This window comes from Sceloporus occidentalis, unplaced genomic scaffold (genome assembly GCF_023333645.1).
Source record: "Sceloporus occidentalis isolate IW3139 unplaced genomic scaffold, rSceOcc1.0.p SCAF_334, whole genome shotgun sequence".
NCBI classification, from domain to species: domain Eukaryota; kingdom Metazoa; phylum Chordata; class Lepidosauria; order Squamata; family Phrynosomatidae; genus Sceloporus; species Sceloporus occidentalis.
In genome coordinates this window covers 108,035-134,898 of record NW_028317314.1, presented here as the reverse complement: position 1 = coordinate 134,898, position 26,864 = coordinate 108,035, and the positions used below count along the sequence as shown (strand labels likewise).

Here is a 26,864-nt window from a genome sequence, read left to right as displayed (position 1 = left end):
TCGATCCTGCACACTGGGCTAGATGGAACGAGGAAAAAAAACCATACAATGAATCTCCCACTTCCCCTGAGCACATATGTGTGGTATGTAGGGTGACCCCATTTTATTTCTGCCATTCAGGGACACACTATGAAGCGCATGAGATCACACACACAGGTATGTATGTATATATACCGTATTTCCCCAAGTATAAGACACTCCCATGCATAAGACACACCTTAATTTTGGGAGCCGAAATTTAAAAAACAATATATTACATAAAGTTATTGTACTGGCTGCGATACCACACAATCTCTGTCTTATGACTTGCATAGGTGGCACACTAAGAGTTAAAACTTCCTTACATTTGAGATTAGGATGTCTTCTTTCATTTCTCTGTACTCCTGTACTTTGTTAAATCCTTTTAAGTATTTTATTGTTTCCAATTTTCCTATTCTAGGCTACTGTAAAAAAAAATCAAAAAAAAAAATCCACTGTCCAACCATTTGGAACTGGTATATGGAAATGTAAAAAATGCTATTAAGCTTTATACTCTTTCAAAGCTGTTAAAATTACAATACTTTGTAATATACTTAACTTTTTGTGAAATAAAATGGACCCCATACAGTGGAATGTTATTTACCCTTTCAATTTTATGCTTTGTTCCTTTTGAGAAAATGCGCTAGCAGTATGAAACGTGTCTCAAGCAGTACATTAAAACTATTAAGGAAACTTATTTAAGCTATTTTGTCTGTAGTCTCAAGCCTTCTCACATTGTAGTATTAATGCAATCCATCACCGTTCAGTCTTACAGCATTGATGTTAATAATAATGAATGATACATGTGTTGGTAAAAGAAGGAACAATGATTAAATTTAATAACAGAATTCTGTAGGGCTTGAATAGGTTTGAACGCAGACACGTTCTATTCCAGCAGATTTTTACAGATGGTGATGACTGGTGTAAATAACTGTTTGGTGGCCATGGTTGTTGCATTTTTGGGGATATTTACAGGATTTTAGTAGTATAACAAGCAGGGGTGTAAAAAAGAATGTCCCCTTGTCTTAAAAGGTCTACCAAGACTTCTTGGGGCCTACATGAGCTACATGAGCATAAAAACGTAGTGTGCAGCCACCTATAAGCCGATGTTGGCTGGACTTATAATGCTGTGAAAAAGTATTTCCCCCCCAATTTCTTCTATTTTTGCTTATTTGTCGTATTCAAATGTTTTTAGACAATCCTCATTTTAATATAAGATAAAGACAATGTGAGTATACACAAAAGGCAGCTTTTAAGTAATTATTTTACCTTCAATAAGTAACCAAACTATTCGATAACTGACAGCAAATCGTTTTTACTGCTGTGGAGGAATTTTGTCCTATTCTTCTCCGCAGAATTATTTTAATTCAGCCACATTGGAGGGTTTTTCAGCAAGGACTGCCTTTTTAAGCTCATGCCACAGCATCTCAATCGGATTCAAGTCAGGACTTTGACTAAGCCACTCCAAAAGCTTAATTTGCTTCTTTTGAGCCATTCAGAGGTGGACTTGCTTGTATGATTTGGATCATTGGCCTGCTGCATAACCCTACAGCACTTGAGCCTTAGGATTTTCGGGTAGAGAGCAGAATTCATGGTTCCGTCAATTATGCAGCCCCAGACCATTACACTACCACCACTGTGTTTGACTGTTGGTATGGTGTTGTTATATGGTGGAATGCTGGGTTGGCTTTACTCCAGAACCATGTCTTCCAAAAAGTCCACAAAATATTATCCCAAAAGTCCTGGGGGTCATCAAAGATGTTTTTGGCAAATATAAGATGATCCTGTGTGTTCTTTTTGGTTAGCGGTGCTAGCAGTGTGTTCAATTTGGACAATCTCTTATTGTGGAAAGTGAGGCAAGTGAGGCCTGCAGTTCTTTACATGTTAGTCTGGGTTCTTTTGTGATGTCCTGGAGGAGCCTTGGATGCACTATTGGAGGGATTTCTGTAGGCCAGACACTTCTGGGAGGGTTCACCACTGTTTTTTCCATGTGTAGATAATGGCTCTCACTGTGGTTCGCTGGTGTCCCAGAGCCTTAGAAATTGTTTTATAACCCTTTTTAGACTGATATATGTCAATGATTTAATTCTTTTGATCGCATCATTTGCTGCTTTTTGAGATCTTTAAACCTACTACTGCAAGACAGGTTCTATTTAATTGATGTTTAAACTCAAGGGTTGGCAGTAATCATGAATGAGCCTGTGTAGCAAAAATTAAACCTAATTATCAATTACAATTGGTTAATCGGTTGTTTTAGTAACCAATGGGACAATTACTTTTTCACACAGGGCTAGGTATGGTTGGGTAGCTTTTTTTCCCTTTTAAAGTGCCAGCTGTCATGTTGTCATTGCCAGTCTGGCCCTGGTGATTAATGTTAATTGATGAGAAAGGTGGATATTGGATTGCTGTTCTGCTGTTACCTCTGTTGTGAACCTGTGGAAAAAATAAAAAACTAAGAAGAATAAAGTAAAAAATGGTGTGATTTAAACAAATTGTAATAGTAGTGATAATACTGAGAGCTGAAATGTTTTGTAAATAAATAGGACTGTGTGCTAAAAGCAGGAGTACTTTTAATTGAGTTGAAAGTCATCAGTAGTTATAGACCTGTGGGTATTGGTTGTGGAACTTGAGAAACCTGAACTACAGAACAGGCCAACCGAGGTCAGAATAAACAATGGTTGAAACTCTTACATCACATCTAAAAATAAATAATGAAATAAATTTTATATATAATGATAGTAATATTTATTTAATTCATTTTTATGGTGTAATATATCTCTTGCATTTTTTTACAGGTCAAAAAGTGTGTTACGCAGACTATAAGCACCCTTGCTACAAGATTGCTTATTTCCAAGACTTATCAAGACGCGTTGGGTTTCAGGAAGCCAGGCAAGCTTGTGAAATTGACGGCGGTGCTCTTTTAAGCATTGAAAGTGAAGCTGAACAAAAACTCATTGAGAGGATGTTACAAAATCTAACAAATTCAGCTTCTGGAATTTCTGACGGGGATTTCTGGATTGGCCTTTGGAGAAATCTTGAAGCTATGGCTTCATCAGGAGCTTGTCCAGACCTGTACAGATGGTCCGATGGAAGTGTTTTCCAATACAGGTACAAATCGAGCATATAATACCACAAAACTACTACACATTATAGTGACCGTGTTACTGAGTATTTACTATAATAAAATATTAAACAGCTTTACAAAATATGCATAATAGCTTGTATGCTCACTTTAAGAACTGCCATAAAAACCTTTTCGATTTACATTTAAGATAAAATGACTTCATATATATTGGTGGGGCTCTCAAAAGCTGTTTTTCAAAAAAAAAAAACAACTCTACCACAAACATTCATATTTAACTTGATTGGAGGTTCAGTTTGACAATTTCCATGGCCCAAGGCATAAGCTTACTGTAGATGTTGGCCATTATTGAGTTAACAGTGGGACAAAAAAAGTTTCAATATGATTTTTTGGATGTAGGTGAGGACTGGGTAATGCCCCCAAGCATATTTTCTTAATTTTAATCCCCATTATTATGACATCATAAACAATATATTTTTATTTATAACCTCCACCCCCCTGAGCACATTATGGGGATGAGGGTTCCGCTGCACATAGGGTAGGAAAAGAAGGGGGTGACCTCAACCACCATTGGCTTCTAATGGGGTGAATCTACTAGATGTACTTTGATTTTAGAAGATGTTTTAAACTTTCATTTTCTGCTAAACTGGAAGCACTTGCTGTTAAGTGAATAGACGTCCCATTTCTCTCAAGAAACTTAATTAGGTATCAATAGCGTTTTTATAAACCCTCATTGAGCCTCACAAAAAGCCCTTTTAACGGGCTTCACAATGGTTAAACTTGTTTGAAAATGTTGAAGATGCTTTAAACTTTAAAATTAACACAGAAAACATAAATATAAACATTTTAGAGGAAAATGATTCTAAAATGTAAAACCCAAAGTGTTCTTATACTAAAGGTATTGCCGATGTCACAAACAAAAGTTATAACCAAACAAAGATTTTAACCTCGGCGAATACAAGCAGCTAGCAGTATATTTGATATATAACAGAATGCCTTTCAGGGGAATGAAAATGTTACTAATTATTGCCTTATCTCTGGCAGAAATTGGTATGCAGATGAGCCGTCGTGTGGAAGCGAGGCCTGTGTAGTGATGTATCATCAACCGACTGCAAACCCTGGGATTGGAGGCCCATACTTATATCAGTGGAATGATGACAGATGTAACATGAAGCACAATTTTATTTGCAAATATGCTCCAGGTAGGCGAAACAACCTATTCAATGGTGAAATTTTATGGGTGGCATAAAATTCTCCAGAAACAGCATCTGTATCAGACATTTTTTCCCATATTCATTGCCTCTGCCTATAAAATGAACACAGGGAAGGTACATTTTAACTCTTTTTACTAGAACAGATATTAGTAGAGTAATAACCCCGGTACCATATACACACCATGTTACAAGGTAAACGTAAAAAATTATTCATTGTTCTACCTTTAATAAAGAGCTTTCAAGTATAGGTTGTCGAGCTAATGTGTTGGGCAGTTCTCAAATATTCTGAAACCTTAATATTATTGTGTCATTGTACAACACATTTAAAAATAGTCGCGCTCAAGTTTGACACATGAATAGAACATTCAAAGGTAACTAAGTAAATTGTAATGGCCCAATTTAGTATGTTTATAGCAGGAATGCAGTTTAATAAGTGTATTCTATTTTGTTACAATTTCTTCTTTATGAACAGCTTAATTCTGTTTCAGGTCATGACCTTGAGGGTATAACCTAATAGATTAATTGCCATTAACCTATGTCATAAAAAGATGTCCCTAGAGGACCAACCAGGATTAGTCGGTGGAGATTTTGTTACATAGGGTAAGGGATAGATGACGATGTAGGGTTAGGTACGGGTTAAAAAACTAAAAACCTAAAAAAATAATAGAACACGGGAAATTATGAAATTATGAACGATAACTAATAATTATTTGGTAATATAAGGTGGTTTTCAAATCAGGACAGATTAAATAACTGATATATTTTTGATATTTTTCCTATAGTACCAACTGTAGTTAATTTATGTGCCCATAACACTGTGAATCTCATTTTTAATCATTTTTTTGAATGTACCGTATTTGCTCGATTATAAGACGAGGTTTTTTTCAGAGTAAATGCTCTGAAAAATACCCCTTGTCTTATAATCGGGGTCGTCTTATAATCAGACCTCAAAGTCTGACTATGAGACGACTAAGATCCAGATCCCCCGCAGCTGCAGGGGATCTGGATCCTCCCGTCTCAACCCCCCCGCCCCACTTACCGGTACTTCAGAGTCCCCTGTGTGCAGCTGGGGCAGCGTGTAGATGTCTACGCGATTCGCGTAGACAACTTCCGCTGCAGCCGGAAGGAGGTGTGGCTAGCAGCGGGGGTTGTCTGCGTGCATCGCGTAGACCTTCCCCGGCTGTCAAAGATCAGAGTTCCCCACACCGGTGCGGCACCGGCACCGGCGCGGGGAACTCTGATCTCTGACAGCCGGGGAATGTCTGCGCGATGCACGCAGACAGCCCCCGCTGCTAGCCACGCCTCCTTCCAGCTGCAGCGTGAGTCTACACGCTGCCCCAGCTACATGACAGGACACTCAGAAGTACCGGTAAGTGGGGGGGGAGTGTTAAATGGGGAGCATAAGGCATTTCTGGAGGCAGGTTGCTCTGTGAAATGCCTTTTAACCCCCTTAATGCCATTCTGTCTCCAGAAATGCCTTTTTAACCCTCTATACGCCACTCTGCCTCCTGCAATGCCTTAAACCTCCCTATATGCCACTCTTCCCCATAATATGTCTTTTAGCCCTCTAAGTGCCAGAGTGGCATATAGGGTTAAAAGGCATATCATGGGGCACAGTGGCATATAGGGTTAAAAGGCATATCATGGGGCCCAGTGGCATTTAGAGGGTTAAAAGGCATATCATGGGGTACAGTGGCTTATAGGGGGCAGATGTGCATAACTGGGGGGCAGGTTGGAAAATAGAAGGAAATAAAACCAAAATATTTTTCTCAATCATAGCTTTTATTAAAAAAATAGTTTAAATGAATTAACATTTACTGGTAAAACTTTTTTCCTATAGGGTCGTCTTATATTCAGGCTTTTTCTTTTTTTCCTAAATTAATATTAAGATTTGGGGGGTCGTCTTATAATCAGGGTCGTCTTATAATCGAGGAAATATGGTATTTTATTCATAGAAATAATGTCTTACAAATTATGAATATAATTTAAAAAAAATATTGTCCTGAAATTTTTTTTTTTATTATTTGTATAGATCCACTAAGTTAGAAATAACAATTGAATATAGACATATCAAAAACATGGAAATTGCTGTGGTCCTATAGTGAAAAACATCTCTGGTCCTTAAGGGGTTAATTTTATCATATCATCTATCATATCTGTTTTTCAGTTAACATATGGTAAAGTTGTCAGAGTGTTAATATTTGTGAATATTGAAAGATGTATTGGTTGTATTTAAGATTAATGATATTCTGTATATACCAATCAGCCATAACATTATGACCACTGACAGGTGAAGTGAATAACACTGATGATCTTGTTATCATGGCACCTGTCACTGGGTGGGATATATTAGGCAGCAAGTGAACATTTCATCCTCAAATTGATGTGCTAGAATCAGGAAAAATGGGCAAGCAAAAGGATCTGAGCGACTTTGAGGACCAGATTGTGACGTCTAGATGACTGGGTCAGAGCATCTCCAGAACTGCATCTCTTGTGAGGTGTTCTGGGTCTGCAGTGGTCAGGAAAAGTGCTGAACCAGCGTCAGGGTCATTGATGCACGTGGGGGCAAAGACTGGCCCGTGTGTCAGGGTGATGGGAGTTTGAGCGCAGGGCTTTCTTTTTGTATTTCACAGCCAGGGCCGGCCCGACAATGGAGCCGAGTGGGGCAACCGCTCCAGGCGGCACTTTTTAAGGGGCGGCACTTTACCGCCCCAAGCCCTTTTTTTTTTTTTTTTTTTTTTAAAGCGAAAGAGAGAGAAAGGGGCGCCGAGTGGTCAGTACCCGCTCGGCACCCCTCTCTCTCTCCTCTGCGGCGAGTCTCCCTGTTCGGTCTCGGTGCCGGCTTGTAATGCTGAGTGCCGGAAGATTTCTGCTGAAAGGTAAGTACAAGGGGGCGGCAGGGACGGAGGGAGAGGAAGGGTAGATAAGGGGGGGGCATTTTAAAATTCGCCCCAGGCGGCATTTTGCCTTGGGCCGGCCCTGTTCACAGCCAGGTTGCTATTGCTGCCACCCACCCCATGTGGTCCCTATTAAGGGCTAATAAATGTGAAGTGGTTTTGTCAGATATTTTATGATAGAAAACATGTATTCCATATATTCTGTACTTTACATGAAAACAAAATGGAGTCAGAGCCATTTTATTTTACTTAATCATGTAGTGATTATTTCTTTTTGTCCTTGTTCCCTCTATAATTGAGAACAAAGGAGTATTCATGTATAATGATGTTTCAGCGTATATATGATACAATTAATGTTATCTTCCATGAGAAAGTTAAGGAGTAGACACTGCATATCCTTAGGAATGTAAATTGGAATGGGGGATACATGGGAAGACTACCAAGACCTGAGTTACTATCTAGGAAGTAACACCTGGCGATAAGGGTGACCAAGGATAAATTCCAAACACATATGTAATGGTTTTAAGTTAATTCTTAGACCAGAGCGTCTCTCACAGGTAAATTAAGAAATTACAACGGTGTAAATATGAGTAGAAATCCTAATTATAATGGGTAAAACCCACCGTTATGATTGGAGAATTCCAATCAAGAGGTGGAGGCTTTGATAATAAGCCCTGTCTTTAAAAGCTTATGTCTTGAATAAAAAAAGAATGGACCTTAAAAAGATCGCACCCTGAAACAGACAGACCCGGACGGACTTATTCACCAAATTTACCCCAGAGAATTGGAATCTTAAGATTCTGGCACCATATTTCACTCTTGGAGTTACTTTGAGTTCTAACCTATATAACTGGTAGAAAGTTATATTCTTTTCCACTTAATTTCTTGCCAATGAACCTGGATTAATTTCTACAAGGACCGGTGGGACAACAGCAACAAGTGGTGGTAATTATAATTGTTTTATTATTCTGAATAGAGATGAATTTTGTCTTCTTCGTATAGAATTCCCTGTTTCTGGGAAGTACTATATTGCATTATTGTATATGGCGGCTTGTGAGACTGCAGCTTATAACCCGTGATAATAACAATAATGAAAAGGTATTTTTACCTATAGATGAAGTTTGACATTATTTGCATCTATTAGGAATTTCACTAATACTCTTAGACACAATTAAATTATTTTTAATTTGTTATATTAGTTGAACTAATATTAGAGAGATAGTGATATTTTTATTACTGCCCTGATTATTATAAATTTTTGGTTGCTGAGTGGACTGGAAATTAATTGTGTGTTAGACTCATAAAGTAGTAACTCATATTGATAACTATCGATAATATACTGTATTTGAATTGATTCATTTTTGACATGTTTTAAGAACTTTGTGTTTTATATTATGCACTGTGTGACCCATATATAGATTTTATAAATTGTATTTACAATAAATATTGATTATTTTGGTGATATATATCTGATTTGAATTATAATTTTCGGCGATCTGAAAGAATTTAGGATCGGAGATAAAATATAGGGTATCTCCTTAAATTAATATTGTGGATGTGGTACTACAATATTTGATAGCGTCGTTATTTTGTGTGTGTGACGAAATATTGGTTTTGCCTATTTTGTCTCATTAATATCCCTAACAGTTTAGAGAATACCCCTCTCTGTCTCATTAGAGATTTTTAGCTTTAGCTCACAGCAGCGAGGTGAATTGTTCAGTGTAGGACTCGCCTAAGAGGTTTGCCGTGACGTGGCAGGCGAGCTTCCATTTTAATGGCCGTTGGAGCGAAACTAAAAACCTCCATTTGTCTAAATAAGCACAGGTGTTTGGGATAGTGCGCAGGTAACTATATTTATGGAAGTCCTATACAGTTTGCACAATATAATGCCTCTAGGACAGTTTAAGAGAGTTTCATGGTAGCTTTAGCTTTGTGGAAAACTTCACTATCTGTTGTATCAATGAAGAAATGTCTTAATTTCTATTAAATTCCGATAAACTGCATAGAACTGCATACAACAGCAATAATTCAGTACATTAATAATACGAGCATAAAGACTATATCTAGGAATGATTAACACTTATTATTATTATGGGTTTTTTTTAAATCTATTTTGTTACTTTGAAACAATATTTGCTCTCATTCTACTTTGCTTAGTTTGTAGTATGCACTACAGGTAGGCATGGCACCAGCCTTGTTAGATCCCCGTCTTTTCAAACTTGTGTCTACTAAATACCAGAATTTTCGATATCTGTACAGATCTGGAAAAGGACCAAATTCACAAATGGGAGGTGGCAAGAGAGGGCTGGCATAGGAGGCAGATGGACAATTGCCCCATGGGCTGCTTTGATTTCATATAGCCCATATAGCCACAATGGCATCAGGAAAAAAAAAATAGGCATCTTTCTAAAAAATGAAAGAAAAAGCATCTTATATAAATAAGAAAGTCTCAGGAAAAGTTGAGATTAGATGAAAAATAATAATTTTTTATTTTTTTTATTTTTTATTTTTATTTAGATACAAAAATCTACAAAAACATATAAAAGACAAAAACTTACAATACATTAGCCGCATATGATATTAATTATTGCTGGTCATCTATAGGTCTCTTTATATATAGAGGTCTATATGATCTTCTTAATTCAGTCTAGCTACAATTTATCTATGCATGCGACAGATATAGACAACATTATGGACATAAGTATAGTCTATGGTATCTGTAAGGTCTTTCCAGATATAGATTTCCAAAGTGGGTTAATCTTCTTCTCCTCTAATTTGTAAATATTTATAGGGTAAGTCTTCCCCATATTTCCCAATATTTATGCATAAGCCCATTAGCTCTGTAGTAACCATATTCCATATTCTTTTGATTAAGAATCTGGTTTTTAAAATATGCCCAGGAAATTATCTTGTTTTGCCTCCAGTTTCTAGCTATAACTACCAACATCGCTAGGATCACATGATCTATTAGGTTTTTTGTTTTACCGGAATCATCTCCCAATCTTGGAGTAGTAATGCTCTAATCGGTGACTTACCTATCTGTTTCTCTACTAGACAAGATATGATATTAAATATCTTATCCCAACACTCCGCTATTTTGGTGCATGACCACCAGATATGGATCCATGTTCCCTCAGCTTCTTGACATCTCCAACATAGATTTTGTTTTGCTGGATTTATCTTATGGAGCCTTGTTGAGATCATATACCATCTATTTACAATTTTAAAGTAGATCTCCTGTAAATTTAAACAGTGAACATTTTTCATAACCTGATTCCAAGGTTTTGTCCAGCGGTCTTCTGTAAGGGAAGCATTATCTATATTTAAATCTCTCTCCCATTTTTTCCAAGCAGGTGGGGATTTAAGGTCATCTAACTCCAAGATTAGGTCTGTACAGAGTTTTAAGGATTTCTGTTTAGTCTGGTTATCAAATATTTTCATAAACGTTATCACGTGTTCATCTTTATTTTCATCAAAAAGGGAGTGGAGTAGATAGTTCTTTATTCTCATGTAATTAAATATTTCTTTATTAGTAAGTCCGTATTCAACACTCAAGGTAGAAAAATCCTTAAGTTTATTTCCTATCGTAAATTCCTCTATTCTTTTTATCCTACAATTTTCCCACTCATTAAGATTTATGTCCCGGATGTTTTTATTTAGGAGCTCTAGCGGGGCCTTTTTAGTTATGAGGCTCTGCCAAAATAATAATATTGAATTAAGTAATGTCCCTTTAAGATGTTTCATACATTTAATAATGAAAATAAATAATAATTAAAAAAATAAATATATATATAATTTTTTTTACCTTTCCATAAATAGAAATGTATACTTAGGCCTAGGATTTGGCATCATTTTTTAAAAAAATGCTTAAATCCAATAACAGGCCAATTATAAAATGAATTTATTGATGGCTTCCCACAGGAGATAGTTCTACAAGAATCAATATACATATAATTTTTAGTGAGCAGTTTTTTCTTTTTAATCATGACATTATTAGAGAATGTCTAAGCTTTTATCGATATTACAGTACATATATGTCATTATATATAGTGGCCAGTCTAAATGAAATGCATACCTTTTTTCAAATGACTTTGTTTTTTTGATGATATAGGTCATTAAAAAAGATAGGAGCTTGAATGTGAGGTGGTTCATTGGTCCAGGATTTGGTACGAAGAAATAGAAGATAGCAAAGAACAAGCATTCTAGATCCTTTCTTGTATTAGAAACATTACGCGTGCCATGGGAGTAGCAAATATTAACTTTGTGTACTTTTTTAATTGCCAAAACGGAACAAAAATAATTAATACATTCATCCTAATGTCCATGTTGATCACATGACTTTTTCAAATGTGACGTTTACATTTATATAATAAGCAGATTGTCCTATATGATTGTCCGATATGCACATGCACAATGATATCATGTGTATTTATGAGAACCAGTTAAATGGAAATGCATGCATATTTATGTGTCCAGGTAACCAGTTCTGGCTCAGATAATGAGTTGTGATGAGCAGAAACTCATTTTTTTTCTTTTTTTTTTCTTTGCGGGTCTTTTTATACTAGTCTGTAAATATTCTCCATTTTCACACAAAAGTCTTGTCAATCTGTAGTAAACACATTTTTGTTGATTTACTGATAATGGAGATTCCAGTTGAAAAAAGTGTACATTTTCCCCATGTTTCTGCTCCCTGCTTAATTTTATCTGGTGTTGTGGATCTTTATGTCTGTGGGAAAAAATTGTTTCCATAGGAATTCCAATTAGATGGAGTGAGTTTTCCCATTTTTTTTCAAGCTTTTTGGTATGAAATTTCATCTAGCCCTAATTGTAAATTACTATAAAAAAATAATTGTTATACAGTTTGTTGAACACAACTCTGTATAATGATTGGAGAGGAAAAACAATTAATTTGGCATTGTTTTGAATACACTTCCATGTAAGAAAATATTTTCCTGTATGAGCCTTACTAGTAGAATCGAAAGATATTTAAAAGATACTTAAAATAAATAAACCTCCAATTCAAATCATGTTGCCTTGTAGTAAATGCCATATTTGTAAATGCACTATATATTATCACTCTAAGAATTTACATTACACTTTACTATTATTTGCCATATAAAAAAAGATGCAGCTGTCAATGCCCTGGAGGATATCAGCCTTAACACATAAGGAGAAAAAAAGGCAATTTTTGTTTTCTGCTGGTCACATGAAAAGCAAAACTATATAGTAGACATGTGCAAACGAGCCAAAAATGGATTGGACAAATTATTTGTTTTGTTTTGGTCCATTAGTTTTCAGGCAACAGATTTTGTTCAGTGCTAATTCTGTTTGGCCAAAAATTTTGCAGCATTTTTGATTGGGGAACAAAATTCCTTATCCGGTGCACACATTCACTCTAACTCTCTCACACTCTTACATTCTCGTTCAATCTCTCTCTCTCACACTCTCTAAATGTATCCTTACCTTCTATGCTGACCAGAGAGTTAGGGCAAAATGTCAGAACTATCAGTGATGTCCTCTCCCCCGTTTGGAGGATCGGAAATTGGACATCACCACAAGTTATGTCTGCAGTGATGTGGATGAAAATAGAAGGTCGCAGATTGAAGATAGAAAAGAAGGGAAAAGATAACAAACAGAAGATTAAGAAGATATGGAACTGGAAGGTCAGCAAAGAAAGTAGGGAAACACTTAGAGAGTGTGAGAGAGTATGAGAGAGTGTGAGTGAATGTGGGCCCACAAATTGTGGATGAAATGTTTTAATCCAAATGGGGGGGGGGTGTCTGGCCTTATTTTCTGGGCTTTGTACGAATCGCTAAATTTACCTAAATTCGGTAAATTGTCAATTCATACGAATCTGAATGCACAACTCTACTGTACACTATTACATATTATCGATACTTATACTATACTAATACTATGAGATACTTAATCTTTCATCAACCATTTGATTAAAGATGTCCATGACCTCTTGAAACACAGAGGAGAGGGGATATGATCTTTAAAAATATTTGGTCCTGACCTCAAGAGCAATTCCAGAATCATAGAATGTAGAAGTCGTAGAATGCTTTAGTGTTGTAGAATGCAGTGTTTATTCCAAATGCCTTATCACGAGACTCTATATACATGTGGCTTATTAACTATACACTTCTGGACTATTTCTTTCCTTAACAGAAAATATCCTAGAGAAAGAATTAGGAGACAGAGCAGAGCCAGATTATGGTAAGATAATGCAACACCAAATAGACTAAAAGTGTTCTGTGATCCATCTAAAGAATCAGTCTTCTAATGGGGAAGTATTAAACGTGGATTGTTATGGTATGAAGGGATCTTCAGCTAGAGATTACCTATCCCCATGATGAGGTGAAGGGAAACGTGTAATTATAGGTTATATCAATGGTAGGATGTAGAGATAATCTTGTAGAGTCTTATTTATGTGGTCTTAAATGTCCCTTCCTGTCTGCCTTTAATTCAATATCCAGAAGTAATATAATACGGCTTTGAGATCTGTAGAACCCTGAATATTTTTTACACTTAGTCGGCAACAACCAAGAATATCCATCAAAACAAAGATTTCACAGACAAACAATATATTTAGAGTTCTTTTGTTTGTTTCAAATAAGTTGAATAACTTATAACTTATTTATTTTTTATTTTAGATCCTTACTCCCCAACAACAACACAGAGGATGTTTGTAACAGGCAAGCCAGAGGACTCTTCTCATGTAATCATCGCAGAAACAGGTAATTGTATTCTATTAACTTGAAACAGTTCAGCTAGAATTCATTTCTGTGGGGGAAAGGCTTATTTCATTTTTCAATAAAAGCCCCAACGTGCAATAAATATACCCATAATATGGTTGTCAGACTGAAGAGAAACAGCTGCGTACATTGAATCTCGGAGCAGTAATTAAGGTCACAAGAACAGTTGATCATTTATTAATTACCAATAGTTTTGAAAATAAGAATAAATATGATTATATTGTTATTTAAAGAAAGAAAATTAGATATGTAAAATGGGCTACAACATGTAATGGATAACAGAGTACCAATATTTTTTTTTTCTAGGAATAATGCCAAATCTAATTTATGTTATTATACCCACCATACCATTACTCTTGCTCATACTGGTGGCGCTGGGAACCTGCTGCTTCCAGATGCTTCATAAAAAGTAAGGACATTTTCGTACAGTTGACCCACTATAGAATCCTCCAGTCTGTATATACCAGGGTAGAAAACATTTAACCCTCTACATCTCCCATGATTATATGCCAGTAAGTTACATAAAATTGTTTTTACAACATGCCTAGATAACCACTGAGTGATGTGATCTTCAATATTAACTTTACCTTCCAGCTTACCACTGTTAATATAGCGAACTCTAGAGGGGGTTGCCAAGCTAAATGGTTAAGTTCTATTTAATTAAAAAAGCAATGTTTAAGATTGATAGCTTAATGAATCATCAGGCCTTACTCATGTCTGCGGCATCAGCCAAGGAAATCTATTTTCATTGTCAGTTTCAGACTGGAGAACTGAATTTCAGATGGCGGCATTGCTGGATTTCTAATAATCAATTAACCAGTGCTAAGAACCAAGCTTTGCAGCAACGGGGAAAAATCCTTCCATATAAAATAATTGGTTTTTTTTTAGAAAATACAGAGAGAAAGTTTTATAGTTTTAGAGTTGCACATTTGTCAGGTAAATGTATTTAGTTTTTCTATAAGGGAGAACGATAAAGACTTGCTATGTTTATCCAGAAGATTGAGCTTAAGTACAAGAACTAAAACATTTATATAGATGTAAAAACTATGTTTGATGTAGATGCCATCAATTGATTAAAATACAAAATAATATTTTTTACGAGATATTTGAGATAGACGGCCATGTTGGAACTTCACGTTTAACCATCTTTTTTATTGTTTTCTGTTTTCTAGCAAAGAACGGTCAAAAACCAGCCCAACTCAATCCACCCTGTGGATATCAAAGGCCCCAAGGAATGACATCACAATGGAAGTTTAATGTCGCAATGACTCATTTCACTACAATTCAAGAAAGATATACAACAGTTTATTTTCTGGATGGCTGCACTACAGAGTATCAGCTTGGAATGACTTACCGTTCAGCATCAGCAAGAAGAACTAAAAGCTCCCCCTGGAGGCACATTTGAAGAACTCTTTTATAATGCTCTGATTTGATTCTAAAGTAAACAGTAATTTGTGTCTTACTCCATTAAAAGCAAACAAACTATGCTTATTTTGCTAGTGGAAATTCTTGAATAATCATACAACTAAGGAAAAAGGACAACCCCCCCTTGAGATTTATACAGAAAAATGTTAGGTACGCCTGACATGATTTGCCATAAGAATGGTCGATTTTGTTAAATTTTCTCCTGTATTGTACTTTTTGATGTACTTCCCACAGTATTGCTATGAATATATATATTGTTAAAAATGTATTTATCTTTGCATAAAGGTTTGATAGAAATGAAATGGGGAATGTTTTTTATCTACAGTTTTAATATACCATATAAAATGGATTATCCTGCAATGCATTTAACTCAATGCCTCCTTGAATTTAATCTGTGGAAAGGTATGTTCCCTTTGTGGGGTTAGAATGGTGTTTAATGGGCTTTTTTTTAAAAAAACAGAATTTAAGTTAAATGCTAGTTAAATGCCTTTGTCTGACATTTCCAGTAAACGTGCATATGTATTTCAAAACATGATAATCTTGAATGTGCTGCTACATAATAACATCCTGTGTTTGTCTTTCTATTTGTGTCTGTCTGAGTCTCTCTTGTATTCCTCTGCCTTCTGTAAGTCATCTGCGTTAAGGTAATGTAGGCCCTAAAACACTTATTTAATAAGATTTATCTGGAAGGATTACCTATTTCAGTCTTAATGATGTATTTCATTGTTTCTGAATGTCGTTGTTTCAGTTGAACATATCTTCTGCATGGTAAATTGCTGGGAGGCAGACAAAGGGGCAAATGTGAGATTCTGCAGATCTTCCCATGCATTTTCAAGGGTAACACCACTGAAATGTAAAGGGATCACACAGATATCAGAAGCATCAAAGTTCATATGAAGGCTGACATTTCCCTGTAACAACCAAAAACATATGACGTTCCATTTCCCATTGAAGTACAATAGGAGTGTTCCACTCATTAAGTACATATAGTACTAGTATGTCCTTGATGTCTTGGAATTCATTTACTCTTGTTAACAAGATTGATCTTGGGAACATGAATGACTACTCGGAGTGCAGTCTTGTAGGAAAAAAAAATAGCAGCTGATGATTTCAACTGTTACCACAATATAGTAATATTACATCAATTAATAGCCATACTGTTGCAAATTTAGGCCACAAAAAAAATGCCCCACTCTGTCCAGAAAGTAGAATGTTCTTCCCTAGAAGGAAAGATCTCACAATGTACATGATGGTACAGAAAAAGTTGCATACAGCATGATACCATTCAGCAGAAAGTGTCTCTTTTCACAATAGACGGAGAGTTCCAGGTAGACTACCCTGGGGAATACTCAGTATAGGTTATCAATGATCTGTACCTTTAAAGTATTAATAATGAGAAGTATAATCTTACACACTCATTGTCGGAGTAATTTATATTAAACTATTTGTGTAATGTTTACATAATTTTACAATGTGTGCATGGCAGATGCAGTATTGTACAATGTATTAGTATAACAGTAAAGCAGATCTGATTACAGCTGCTGTTACCACTCATCAGATCACATATTAAATCAATGACATTTGCAGCCTTTCACCTGTATTTATAAAGCAACTTAAAAGATCCTAGACAAGCATTGATTGATTTTATAATTAGAGTGGAGATGAGCCAACCAGTGACAAAATAGCTGATATAATTATTCATCAAATGCGGGCTTAACTAGAGCAGAACAAGTAAAAAGGCTTGTGTTGTGAAGAACATTTTTGTAATTTATATATTATGAGTGCGGAGTGATAGCCGTTTGCTTACATGAGTATCTAGATTATACTTTAAGTGCTGAAATCTATTTATAGATACCGTTCAGATCACTTTATCCCTTTTGGAGACAGCTCTGCTTTGCTCCTCAGTTTTAAACAAAAAAGCAATACATTGAATTTAGTACACTACAGTGACAAGAAAAAGTAAATGAAACCATTTGGAATTACATGTTTTTCTGTATTAAATATTCATAAAATATAGACAAGCACAATGTGCTTAAGCTAATAACACACAAACAATGATGCAATGCAACAATAATTTTGGTGGGAAAAGTAAGTAAAGCCTTGGATTTAGTAACTGGTCAAACGTCCTTTGACACCAATAACCTCAAACAAGTGCTTCTGGTAGCTGCAAATCAGGCCTACACAACATTCTGGAGGAATTTTAGACCGTTCTGTGGTAGATTTACTCCGATATTTATGGTCAATTTTCTGCTGCATTATACAACTTCTACTAAGATTCAGCTGACAGACAGACACCCTGACATTATTTTGTATGATCCCTTGATAAACTTGGGCATTCATTGTCCCCTTGATGATGGCAAGTTGTCTAGGCCCTGAGTCAGCCCAAAATTGTGATGCTCCCTGCAGAATACTTCACCATTGGGATGATGTTCTTCACAAACAATTAAAACTTTTCATCAGTACATAAAACATTTCCCCAGTAGCATTGTGGAGTTTCAAGGTGCTCTTTGAGGCAAACTTCAGGGGAACAGTGATGTTATATTGGAGAGCAGCAGCTTCTTCTGTGGTGTCCTGCCATGAACATCATGCCTGTTCAATGTTTTTCATAAAGAAGACTCATGAATAGAGATGTTAACCTGTCCCAATGATTCCTTCAAGCCTTTAGCTGTTACTCTAGGTTTTTTTTTTTACCTCTTTGAGCATTCTGCATTGTGCTCTTGGAGTCATCTTGGCTGGGCACCTACTTCAAGGTAAAGTAGCCATTGCATTAAACTCTCTCCATTTATAAACAATTTGTCTGTAAACTGATGAATACGTAAACTCTTTGAGATAACTGCATAAATCTTTCCAACTATATCAACAATTTTTGATTGTAAGTCTGAGATTTCTTTTCATGAGCCATATTTCACTTCAGCAGATGCTTCTTAAGAACAGCAAACTCAAAACACACCTCCAATCACATTTCATTGATTGGACTTCAGGTTTGCTAACTCCTGACTTCAATCAGCTTTTATTGAAGTGATAAGCCTAGTGGTTCACATACTTTTTACACCCTGCACTTTGAATGTTTGAATGATGCATTCTATGTGGACAAGAAAAATCCAATAATGTGTGTTATTAGCTAAAACAAATTGTGTTTGTTCATTATTGTAACTTAGATGAAGATCATATTTGAAAACAAATTTATACATAAATGCTGGTGATTTCAAATGGTTCACCTATTTTTTCTTGCCATTGACTATATTTATATAGACCAATAATACTGAATTGATAGTTGCACTGTCCGTACACAATAAAATAAGGCTGATACAAGCATGAGATGCAATGCTCATCCAAGTGGAAGAACTATCATTTTAACAAAAGACTCTCAGTTGGTATCCTGCTCTGGTATCGGTAGCAATATCTTCAAGAAACTATATAACCATCTCATTCCTTTCATTACATTAAACTCTGTGTCATTCGTTGTCACATTCACTGTTTATAGTACAATGTCAATGATCATTGGCAACACATGCAGAATTGCTACTGTGTCTTTACATTCATATTGTACCTCCTTATCAGTTTACAATTTCTACAAAGTATTAAGTAGAATGGTATTTACAGATGCATTTAATTCATATGAATTGTTTTGAGCAGAGAAAGCAACATCGGCATCATAAGAATTCAAATCCAAAATTCAAAGTCCATCAAGTTTAACCTTGCTGTTGCACCAGAAGAAGGCGAACGACCCACATTTCTAAATATGCATCAAAGAAGGGGGAAAATTCATTCTAGACTCCAAAATTACATTATAATTTCTCACCGGATCAACAAGCTATAACTAATCCTCTCCTTATAACCTGTTATATCATTTGTATTTGTCAACATAAAGCAAGTAATAGTGGGCCTTGGACAGAACAAGTGTAAGAATTTGTGCCTCTTTTAGTTCTTTCCAGGGACATTTTATGAGGAAATCACAGCTACTGAAAGACACTAGTTTATATTTTTGCTCACATCTTCATAGAACTCAAGTTAGTCTGACACAATCTGCCCCCATAAATCTGTGTTGCCTTTTATCAATAATGTTATTGGACAAAGTGTACTCCTGAACATTATCTCTAACCAAGCTTTCAAACTATTTCCCATCCACACATGTAAGCCTCACAGGTCTGTAATTACCTTGCTTTAGATGTTGATTGCTTTTTGAATATTGGTACCATTTTATGCCAGTCTTCTGGCACCCTACCAGACAAGAGAGAATCCTTCAAGATCAAAAGCACCTATCTGGCTATTTTATAGCAATTTCCCTAAGTACATGGGGATATATACCATCTGGACCTGGAGCTTTATCTATTTTAACTTTATAAAACAGTTTTATCACTTATTCGTGCATCACCCAAATACATGATTGCTGCACGCTTTTTGTAGAAATAACCTGCAAACCTGCTTTTTTGGTATAGACATAATGATATTGATATCATTTTAAGCTTCTGCTTTCTCTTGATTTTCGCTAACCAATTTACCAATTTCATACTTCAATGGCCCAACAGTTTCCGTCCTTAGTTCTATTCTAATTGCCCTTTTGCCATTTATGTTGACAATAAAACTATGATCTACTCGCTACATTGCTGTGTGTCTTTCTCTATCAACCAGCAGAAGAATGTAACTTCGTCCAGTAATCCCCCTTCTCCATACTGGATCATTGGTCATTCAACAGATAGTAATGTTTCGAGGCAAAATACATTTAGCATGGGGATGATGAATGCTCAATAAATTGGTTTTAATATTTGCAGAAAATCTTATTTTATAGTTCAATTTAAATACAAAATTTATAACAAGTTTACTATCCAGTTTTTGCCTTAGAAACAGTACGGCTCGCATTCTGCTACACTAATTTAATTAGATGAACATATGTGATGTAATATATAAAATGTTTTATATAATAACCATTACTGCACGCACATTTCCATTAAGAAAATGAGAACAATAGCATCCTAAAGTAATATAGAACAATGCAATTTTGGATATGTCCTGAGTAGGATCCCATAAAACTGCCTACAAGAATATATATTTAAACAAAGAAAAGCAGAATCTGAAAAATTGCTTTTAGTTGGGAGGAGGCAATATTAGACTCTGGCAGAAGCAAGATTAAATCCAAGAGGTTTATATCATAGGTAATGTTCCCTTGGAAGCAAAACGATTCGTGACATATTTGAACAAAAAGAAATAATATTTAGAATAAAGATTCATAGACAGGACCTTAGGATTGTTTGCAGAAGGCTGTTTTAATATTACACATCCCGGCCATGCGTTAAGCTAGTGTACGGCTATTGTACAATATTCTTTTAGTTTGTTTTTCATTCACACAATATGTATTGTATTATACTAGTTTTATTACTCCCACATTGGGCTGTATTTTGTGAAAAACAATTCTGGGGCAAAAGGTTTCAATAAAAAGTGATCACCATAGCAACCAATGCAATATACCTGCTGATTAGCCACATTTGGCACCTAAACTACTCTGTATAAATCAAGTCCATCGTGTCTATTTTAGTTTCATTCTGTTAGCCTACTGTCCATGTTGCTGTACTAAAGAAATATGAAGTAATTTGTTGCAAGCATCTCTATCTAATGTTATCCACTCCAGTGTTGATGCTTTTTATTGACCTGGACAGGCCCCCAAGCAACGCTTTTGGCTATTACAGAAGCCAAAATGTGAATTTAAAGTGAAATAGAATTGCTAAAAATAATCTGTAGTGTCTCCCAAAAAAGGATGAAAGATAAAAAAGGTAACTTTTAATAGCATAATTAAAAATACTGAGAACCTATATCTGTACCGAGGAAAACAACATGGGAGCCTCATCTCAGACCAAGAACACATAGTGCAAATTTTGTCTTTTGGTTTACAGTGCCACCTATCTGCTGATGGCACTACCTTTATTACCCTCATCTCACTCCTTCCCTCTTTGATCATGTCACTGATTGCCTCACCTCTATTTTTAAATGGATGCCAGCCTGATTACTAAAACATAATCCCCCTAAATTTGAACTTCCTATCTTCCCACATCTGATGTTAACACATTGCTTTGAAATTTTCCCTTAATGGTGCAACTATTGTCCCAACTCTGCAAGCTGACTGCCTCTGTGTCACTATTAACTCCTGGTTCTTGTTTGCCCCATTACATTTGGTCCATATGCAAATGCTTCTGCCTAAACCTCAAAAAACATTGCTTGCATTTGCTTCTTCCCAACCCAAGGTGGTACTAAAGCTCTTGGAAGTGGACTTTTCATCTCCTGTCTCGATGATTTCCCTCATAACCCATCTTGTCCCCTTTTAACTCATCATGAATGAATAGGCTTCTCTTCCGTTCTCATTGCTCTGCTAATACCTCTTGTTTTCTGTTCTCTTACAAGTGCACACCTTTTTTCCGTGACATCCTCTCCCCTGATTAGAGGATTGGGGAGAGGACGTCACTGGACATACTGTCATATTTCCCTGAGTTCATGTTAGGACAAAATGAAGACGCTTTCGATGACGACTTCTCACCCTGGAGGATTGCTTTTTTTTGGCCCATTTGCAGATTATCAAATATGTAATATTACAAACACACACACACTTGTGAACACAAGTTCATCTCAAAATATTTACTTCCAAGGTATCTAAAAATAAACATTCATAAAGAAAGTCTAGAACACTTATAGACTCACCGTTTCGGGACCCTTTTGCTCATCTCTCTAGAATGGTGATATCTTTCTGGGGGTGGAATTTTAAAATCTTTATATATCTTCCTCCAGAAGGGGTGCAATAGCTTGACAGTCTTGGGAGACAAGACTAACCTAAGTGTTGTTTCAATCCCACAGAGGAGTGTGATGCGAGTATAGGGCTTATTTGTCTCTTCTTTGTAATAAGCACAAGCAAGCATCTGTCTTCATTTAGAATGTTGGATAGAAGGGTCTGATTTATGCTGCAAACCTTTAACTTCTGCTGTGCCAGTAAATTTACACATCATTACCATAACAAATGGGCCTAATACAGCACTTAATGGTGTACATCTTTGCTACATATGCCCATTATAGTTTATGAAACAAAGGCTATTTCCAGAAAAAAAAGGCAAAATCACTGTAAAAGTAGTAAAATTCTGAACTCATTTTGGCAATAGAATGGGGAGGTAAATATTCATATGTGTGAAATGTGTTCTTTAGTTTTGTTGTGAGGGGATGCAGGTTAATATAATCCAAAGTGGAGTATTTGATAGCATGTTACTCAAACCAGTAGGTGTATAACAAAAGGCAAAACTTTTTCAATATTACAGACTTTTAAATTGAACCATTATCAAGACCTTCTTATGGACTTTAATAGCCTTTAACAGCTTTTCTAAAAGACTCTATTTAAAATAGATGCATTTTAATATAAGTTAAAAGTCCACATCTACAGAGGTTGTACTTATTTTACCTCATTTACAAAAGGGCCAAAGAAATCAAATCTTGTATTGGTAATAATGATATTTCAAAGTAATGACCCAACTATTTCTTGCTCATTACTCTAATAACAACATAAATTGGAACCTACAAGCAATCTTTTATACATCTTGCTGTCTTAATACTTAGTTCAGAATAGATCCGCAAAGAGTGTTTTTATGTTTTTTTCCTAGAATCTGTGCAAAAAAAGAATTGGTATAATTCTTAAAGGAATATGACACATACAAATGCTATATTTTTTCATATAACCTAATACTGTCCAATCATATCCTTGGACAGTTGACAAGACCTCAAGTCTTCTAGTACGGTCTTCAATACACCTGTCACCTTGTGCTCTTTGGGCAGCAGCCTCTCTTATCTAATGGAAGCTAAGGTCCTGCTGTTGTTGGGTGCTACCCTGTATTTCCTGCTATAAAGAAAATATTTCTTTACTTAGTAAGTGTTGGATATGTAAAAATAGCCTTCCAGCAAAAGTATAAAGTAGGAGAAAATGACAAATGGTTGTCCACCATCAAATTCTGCTTTTAAATTCACAGAATTTTCATGATTATTCCTCCTTACAGATCTTTTTTTTTTAAATTACTGTCCTTTTTGGCAGCATCTGATTTAGCTGCCTTTCAAAGAGTGGAGTGAGGAGAAGAGGAGCCATTTTTTGCCACATGTCTCAGCTTCCATACAAATATTCTCTATTTTAAGCCAAATATCCCTAAAACAATTACACAGATTGAAAGTCAAAACACATATAAATTAAAGAAGTTAGCTTAAAAACAGTAAAAGCAATACTGCCCCTTTTATCTGGCTGTGCAGAAAATACACAGTATGTGTCTCCAGCACTGAATTCTTCCATTTCCTCCTATTTGGTCATGAAATTGAACTAATGTTATATAAATGTTAGATGTGTCATATTTCCTATATACAGGCAAGCTGTAATGAAAAATTAGAGCTACATATGTTTTTATATTTCTCATAGCATAACATTTCTAGCAAGCAACATATGGTACATGACAGGCACAATGTAGTACTGAAGACTGAGAAATGCACTTTTGTGGTTGCTCAATAAGAAATAGACATTAAAATTATTTGTGTTGGACAGAACAATGGTTGGTTCGTAACATATACCAGCGTAAGTAGGAATAGAAAAGGAAAAAAAATATATTTTTTTAACACTATCTAGCAAGAAAAGCAATTTGTAAAATCTTACAACTGAATTAGGTATTTTTTTGCTACTTTAAAAAATAAATGAAATGATTGAGTGCTAGAAAATGTAGCATTTTAAGAAAATATGTAAGCCTTTAGGAGGGGTGTTTCAAAGGGATATATAATTCAGGTGGTTACACGTAAACATGCGAAGCATTGTGTCTCATTAAATATTAATTATTAAAAATGGCTAAAATATTCTACTATTATCGAGACATGAGACAGTAGCTATGAGGCTACTTCATTCTTTGGAATTCTTCTTCTTCATCTTCTATATTCCCCCTTGCTCTTCTCCTCTCTCTTCTGTATTTAATCTGCTATCTTCATCCACATCTTTGCAGACATGACCAGGTGAGAACTGCCATCAAAAGAGAGGCAATTGTGGTGACATCCTCGCAATGATCCATCAATCAGGGGAGAGGATGTCACCACAAGCACAATAATTTTACCCTCAGTCAAACTCATGGCAATATCCTCTCCCCCGATTTGAGGATTGTGGAGAGGACGTCAGTGCAGGCGCCACCATTTTGGAGGAAGTTTCCACAGGGTTATGTCCGTGGAGATGCAGGCGAAGACAGATGGCAGAAGAGAAGATAAAAGATTGAGGAAGATGCAGAAGCAGAAGTGCTCAGCAAAACTGGAAGTGGTCGACAGAGAAGGAAGGGAAACAAAGTGCGAGAGAGTTTAAAATGCAGACCAAATGGGCAGGAAATTACATTCATAGCACGAAAACGAATGGACAAAAAAATTACTGTTTGGCCCATTTGCTCATGTCTAATATATACAGTGTATATATATATATATATATATATATATCCCCTTAAGGACAATAGGCCGTCCTTAAACCCATTAAGGACAATGCATTGTAAGCCCGTACGTGTACTTGTCGTGGAGGGGATATACAGTATATACACCAATTAGCCATAACATTATGACCACTGACAGTTGAAGAGAATGACACTGAAAATCTTAATAATTAGGCAGCAAGAGAACATTTCATCCTCAACAATCTCCACAAGTACAGAAAATACTATATATATAACCCTCAAATACAGATTAATTTCATGGTTAAAAGATTAGTTATTAATGATCGGTATAGCCCAGATGCATTAACACCCACACATATCAGTCAGCCTCAGTATGAGTCAAACAAACATGGTGGGTACATGTATTAAAGCAGACAATTACTGAGCTTTAATACTTTCCAAAGAACCTGTAGACTGACATATTATAAGAAACCGAAGATGCTATCGACAAAACCGAATACATGCCGTTTCTCTGACAGGATGATAAATGTCTGGAAAAATGAGAACTGAAATGTTGTGATGAAGAGATATGTTGAGAATGTATTGTGTGTGTAGCACCAAGTGTAGAACAACAAGAGATAACGCAGAGAACATAATAGTCTTTAAGGGACAGTGTGAAATTAGGGTCATAAAATGGCTAGACTCAAATGTCAACAAACTGCTGTTTAATATGCTTTCCATACTAATTCTCTTAAACCAGTGATTGTTTTCATCTAATGTTATAAAGATAGAATTGGCTAATCCGCCCAGCGTGTAGGAATGCAATTTCCATTGTTTTTAGAGATACCAGAGATTTGGAAATATGAATGGATATCTATGTAAATACTCAGAACTGGCTGGAGCATTTGGGTCAGTATGGTCATTTGGTCTCTATTTAAAAATACCCATGTATTACCCCCCCACACTACTTAGAGACAAGTCTATGTATTATAGTGTCCAGAGAGCCCCTGTGTATCCAATTGAAAGATCTCACAAGAACGAGGAATAAGGTGCATCACTAAAACACATTTAATAAAGTGTTTTGTTGGGTTTTGCAAGCAGTGAGATACAATTTTTGTATGAATTAAAAAACACTCTGTGCAATTATGACAAACAACTTAAGATTGATTGACCTAACACTGGTATTTTAAAACATCATCAACACATATTCATTCTTATTTACAGTAAAACTCCAAGAACACCCAGTAGACCGCCATTTGACAATTTCTTCAGTTTAGAATGTTTTGAATCCATTGAGTAAACTGTTCGACTCGGACATAAACTCCAGGGCGATTTGGTTGTGCGCATCCATATCCAAATGAGGTCACTCCTACTAAAACCCATCTCTCATTCAGGAGACACATCAATGGGCCCCCAGAATCGCCCTGAAATGGTACAAACAATAATTAATCAATAGTATATTTTTATACGTATTATACGTAATCTGTTCATGTGTTTGTAGCTGGAAATATTTAATTGCTTATAAACAATCTCCCGTTTTATGTTATGGGACTAGGACATGAATGGGGCTGTGGAGTACATTAAAAAGTTAATTTTTCTTTTTTTCATTCTTGTTCTAGGCTTGCACAAATTTTTATTATACAAATAAGAAGTAATTCTGAGAATATTTGTCTTACACTTAAACACAATATATGCTACACCAACCTAACCAGCAAAAATGGATTTTACATAAAAGCAAGAAAAACCAAAAACAAAACATGACGTTTTTATTTCCGTCTCAAATCTAATTCTGTTGTGGTGGAAACACATATTGTCAATCTGTTTAATCAATTGCACCATTTTAACATATAACAGGCATCGAGATTTCCAACCACAGTGTGAACTCATTTCGTCTTCAATAATAAGAAAGAAGGCAAAATATTTTCTGAGAACTGAATTCCGTGTTGATTACCGACTTGTCAATGTCATCAGGGTTTACAAGACACCTCAGAAGCTCCGTATGGTGATTCATGACAGCCAGTGGCATGTTCACTTTCAGCCGACACAAACCGCGTTTATGCCTTACCGCT

General features: G+C 35.8%; 2 protein-coding genes across 2 annotated transcripts in view; one reads left to right on the top strand and one right to left on the bottom strand.

Moving 5' to 3' along the window:
- LOC149274388 (chondrolectin-like) overlaps positions 1–15,226 on the top strand; it is a 31,344-nt gene extending 16,118 nt beyond the window's left edge. The window contains exons 2-7 of the mRNA XM_089505555.1: positions 2,814–3,126; positions 4,145–4,302; positions 13,383–13,430; positions 13,868–13,951; positions 14,276–14,378; positions 15,142–15,226. Of these exons, the coding sequence (XP_089361681.1) occupies positions 2,814–3,126; positions 4,145–4,302; positions 13,383–13,430; positions 13,868–13,951; positions 14,276–14,378; positions 15,142–15,226 (791 nt within the window). The remainder of the gene's footprint in view (positions 1–2,813; positions 3,127–4,144; positions 4,303–13,382; positions 13,431–13,867; positions 13,952–14,275; positions 14,379–15,141) is intronic.
- Positions 15,227–26,063: 10,837 nt separating this feature from the next.
- LOC149274387 (enteropeptidase-like) overlaps positions 26,064–26,864 on the bottom strand; it is a 106,778-nt gene continuing 105,977 nt past the window's right edge. Inside the window, exon 24 of the mRNA XM_089505557.1 lies at positions 26,064–26,219. Within this exon, the coding sequence (XP_089361683.1) occupies positions 26,064–26,219 (156 nt within the window). The remainder of the gene's footprint in view (positions 26,220–26,864) is intronic.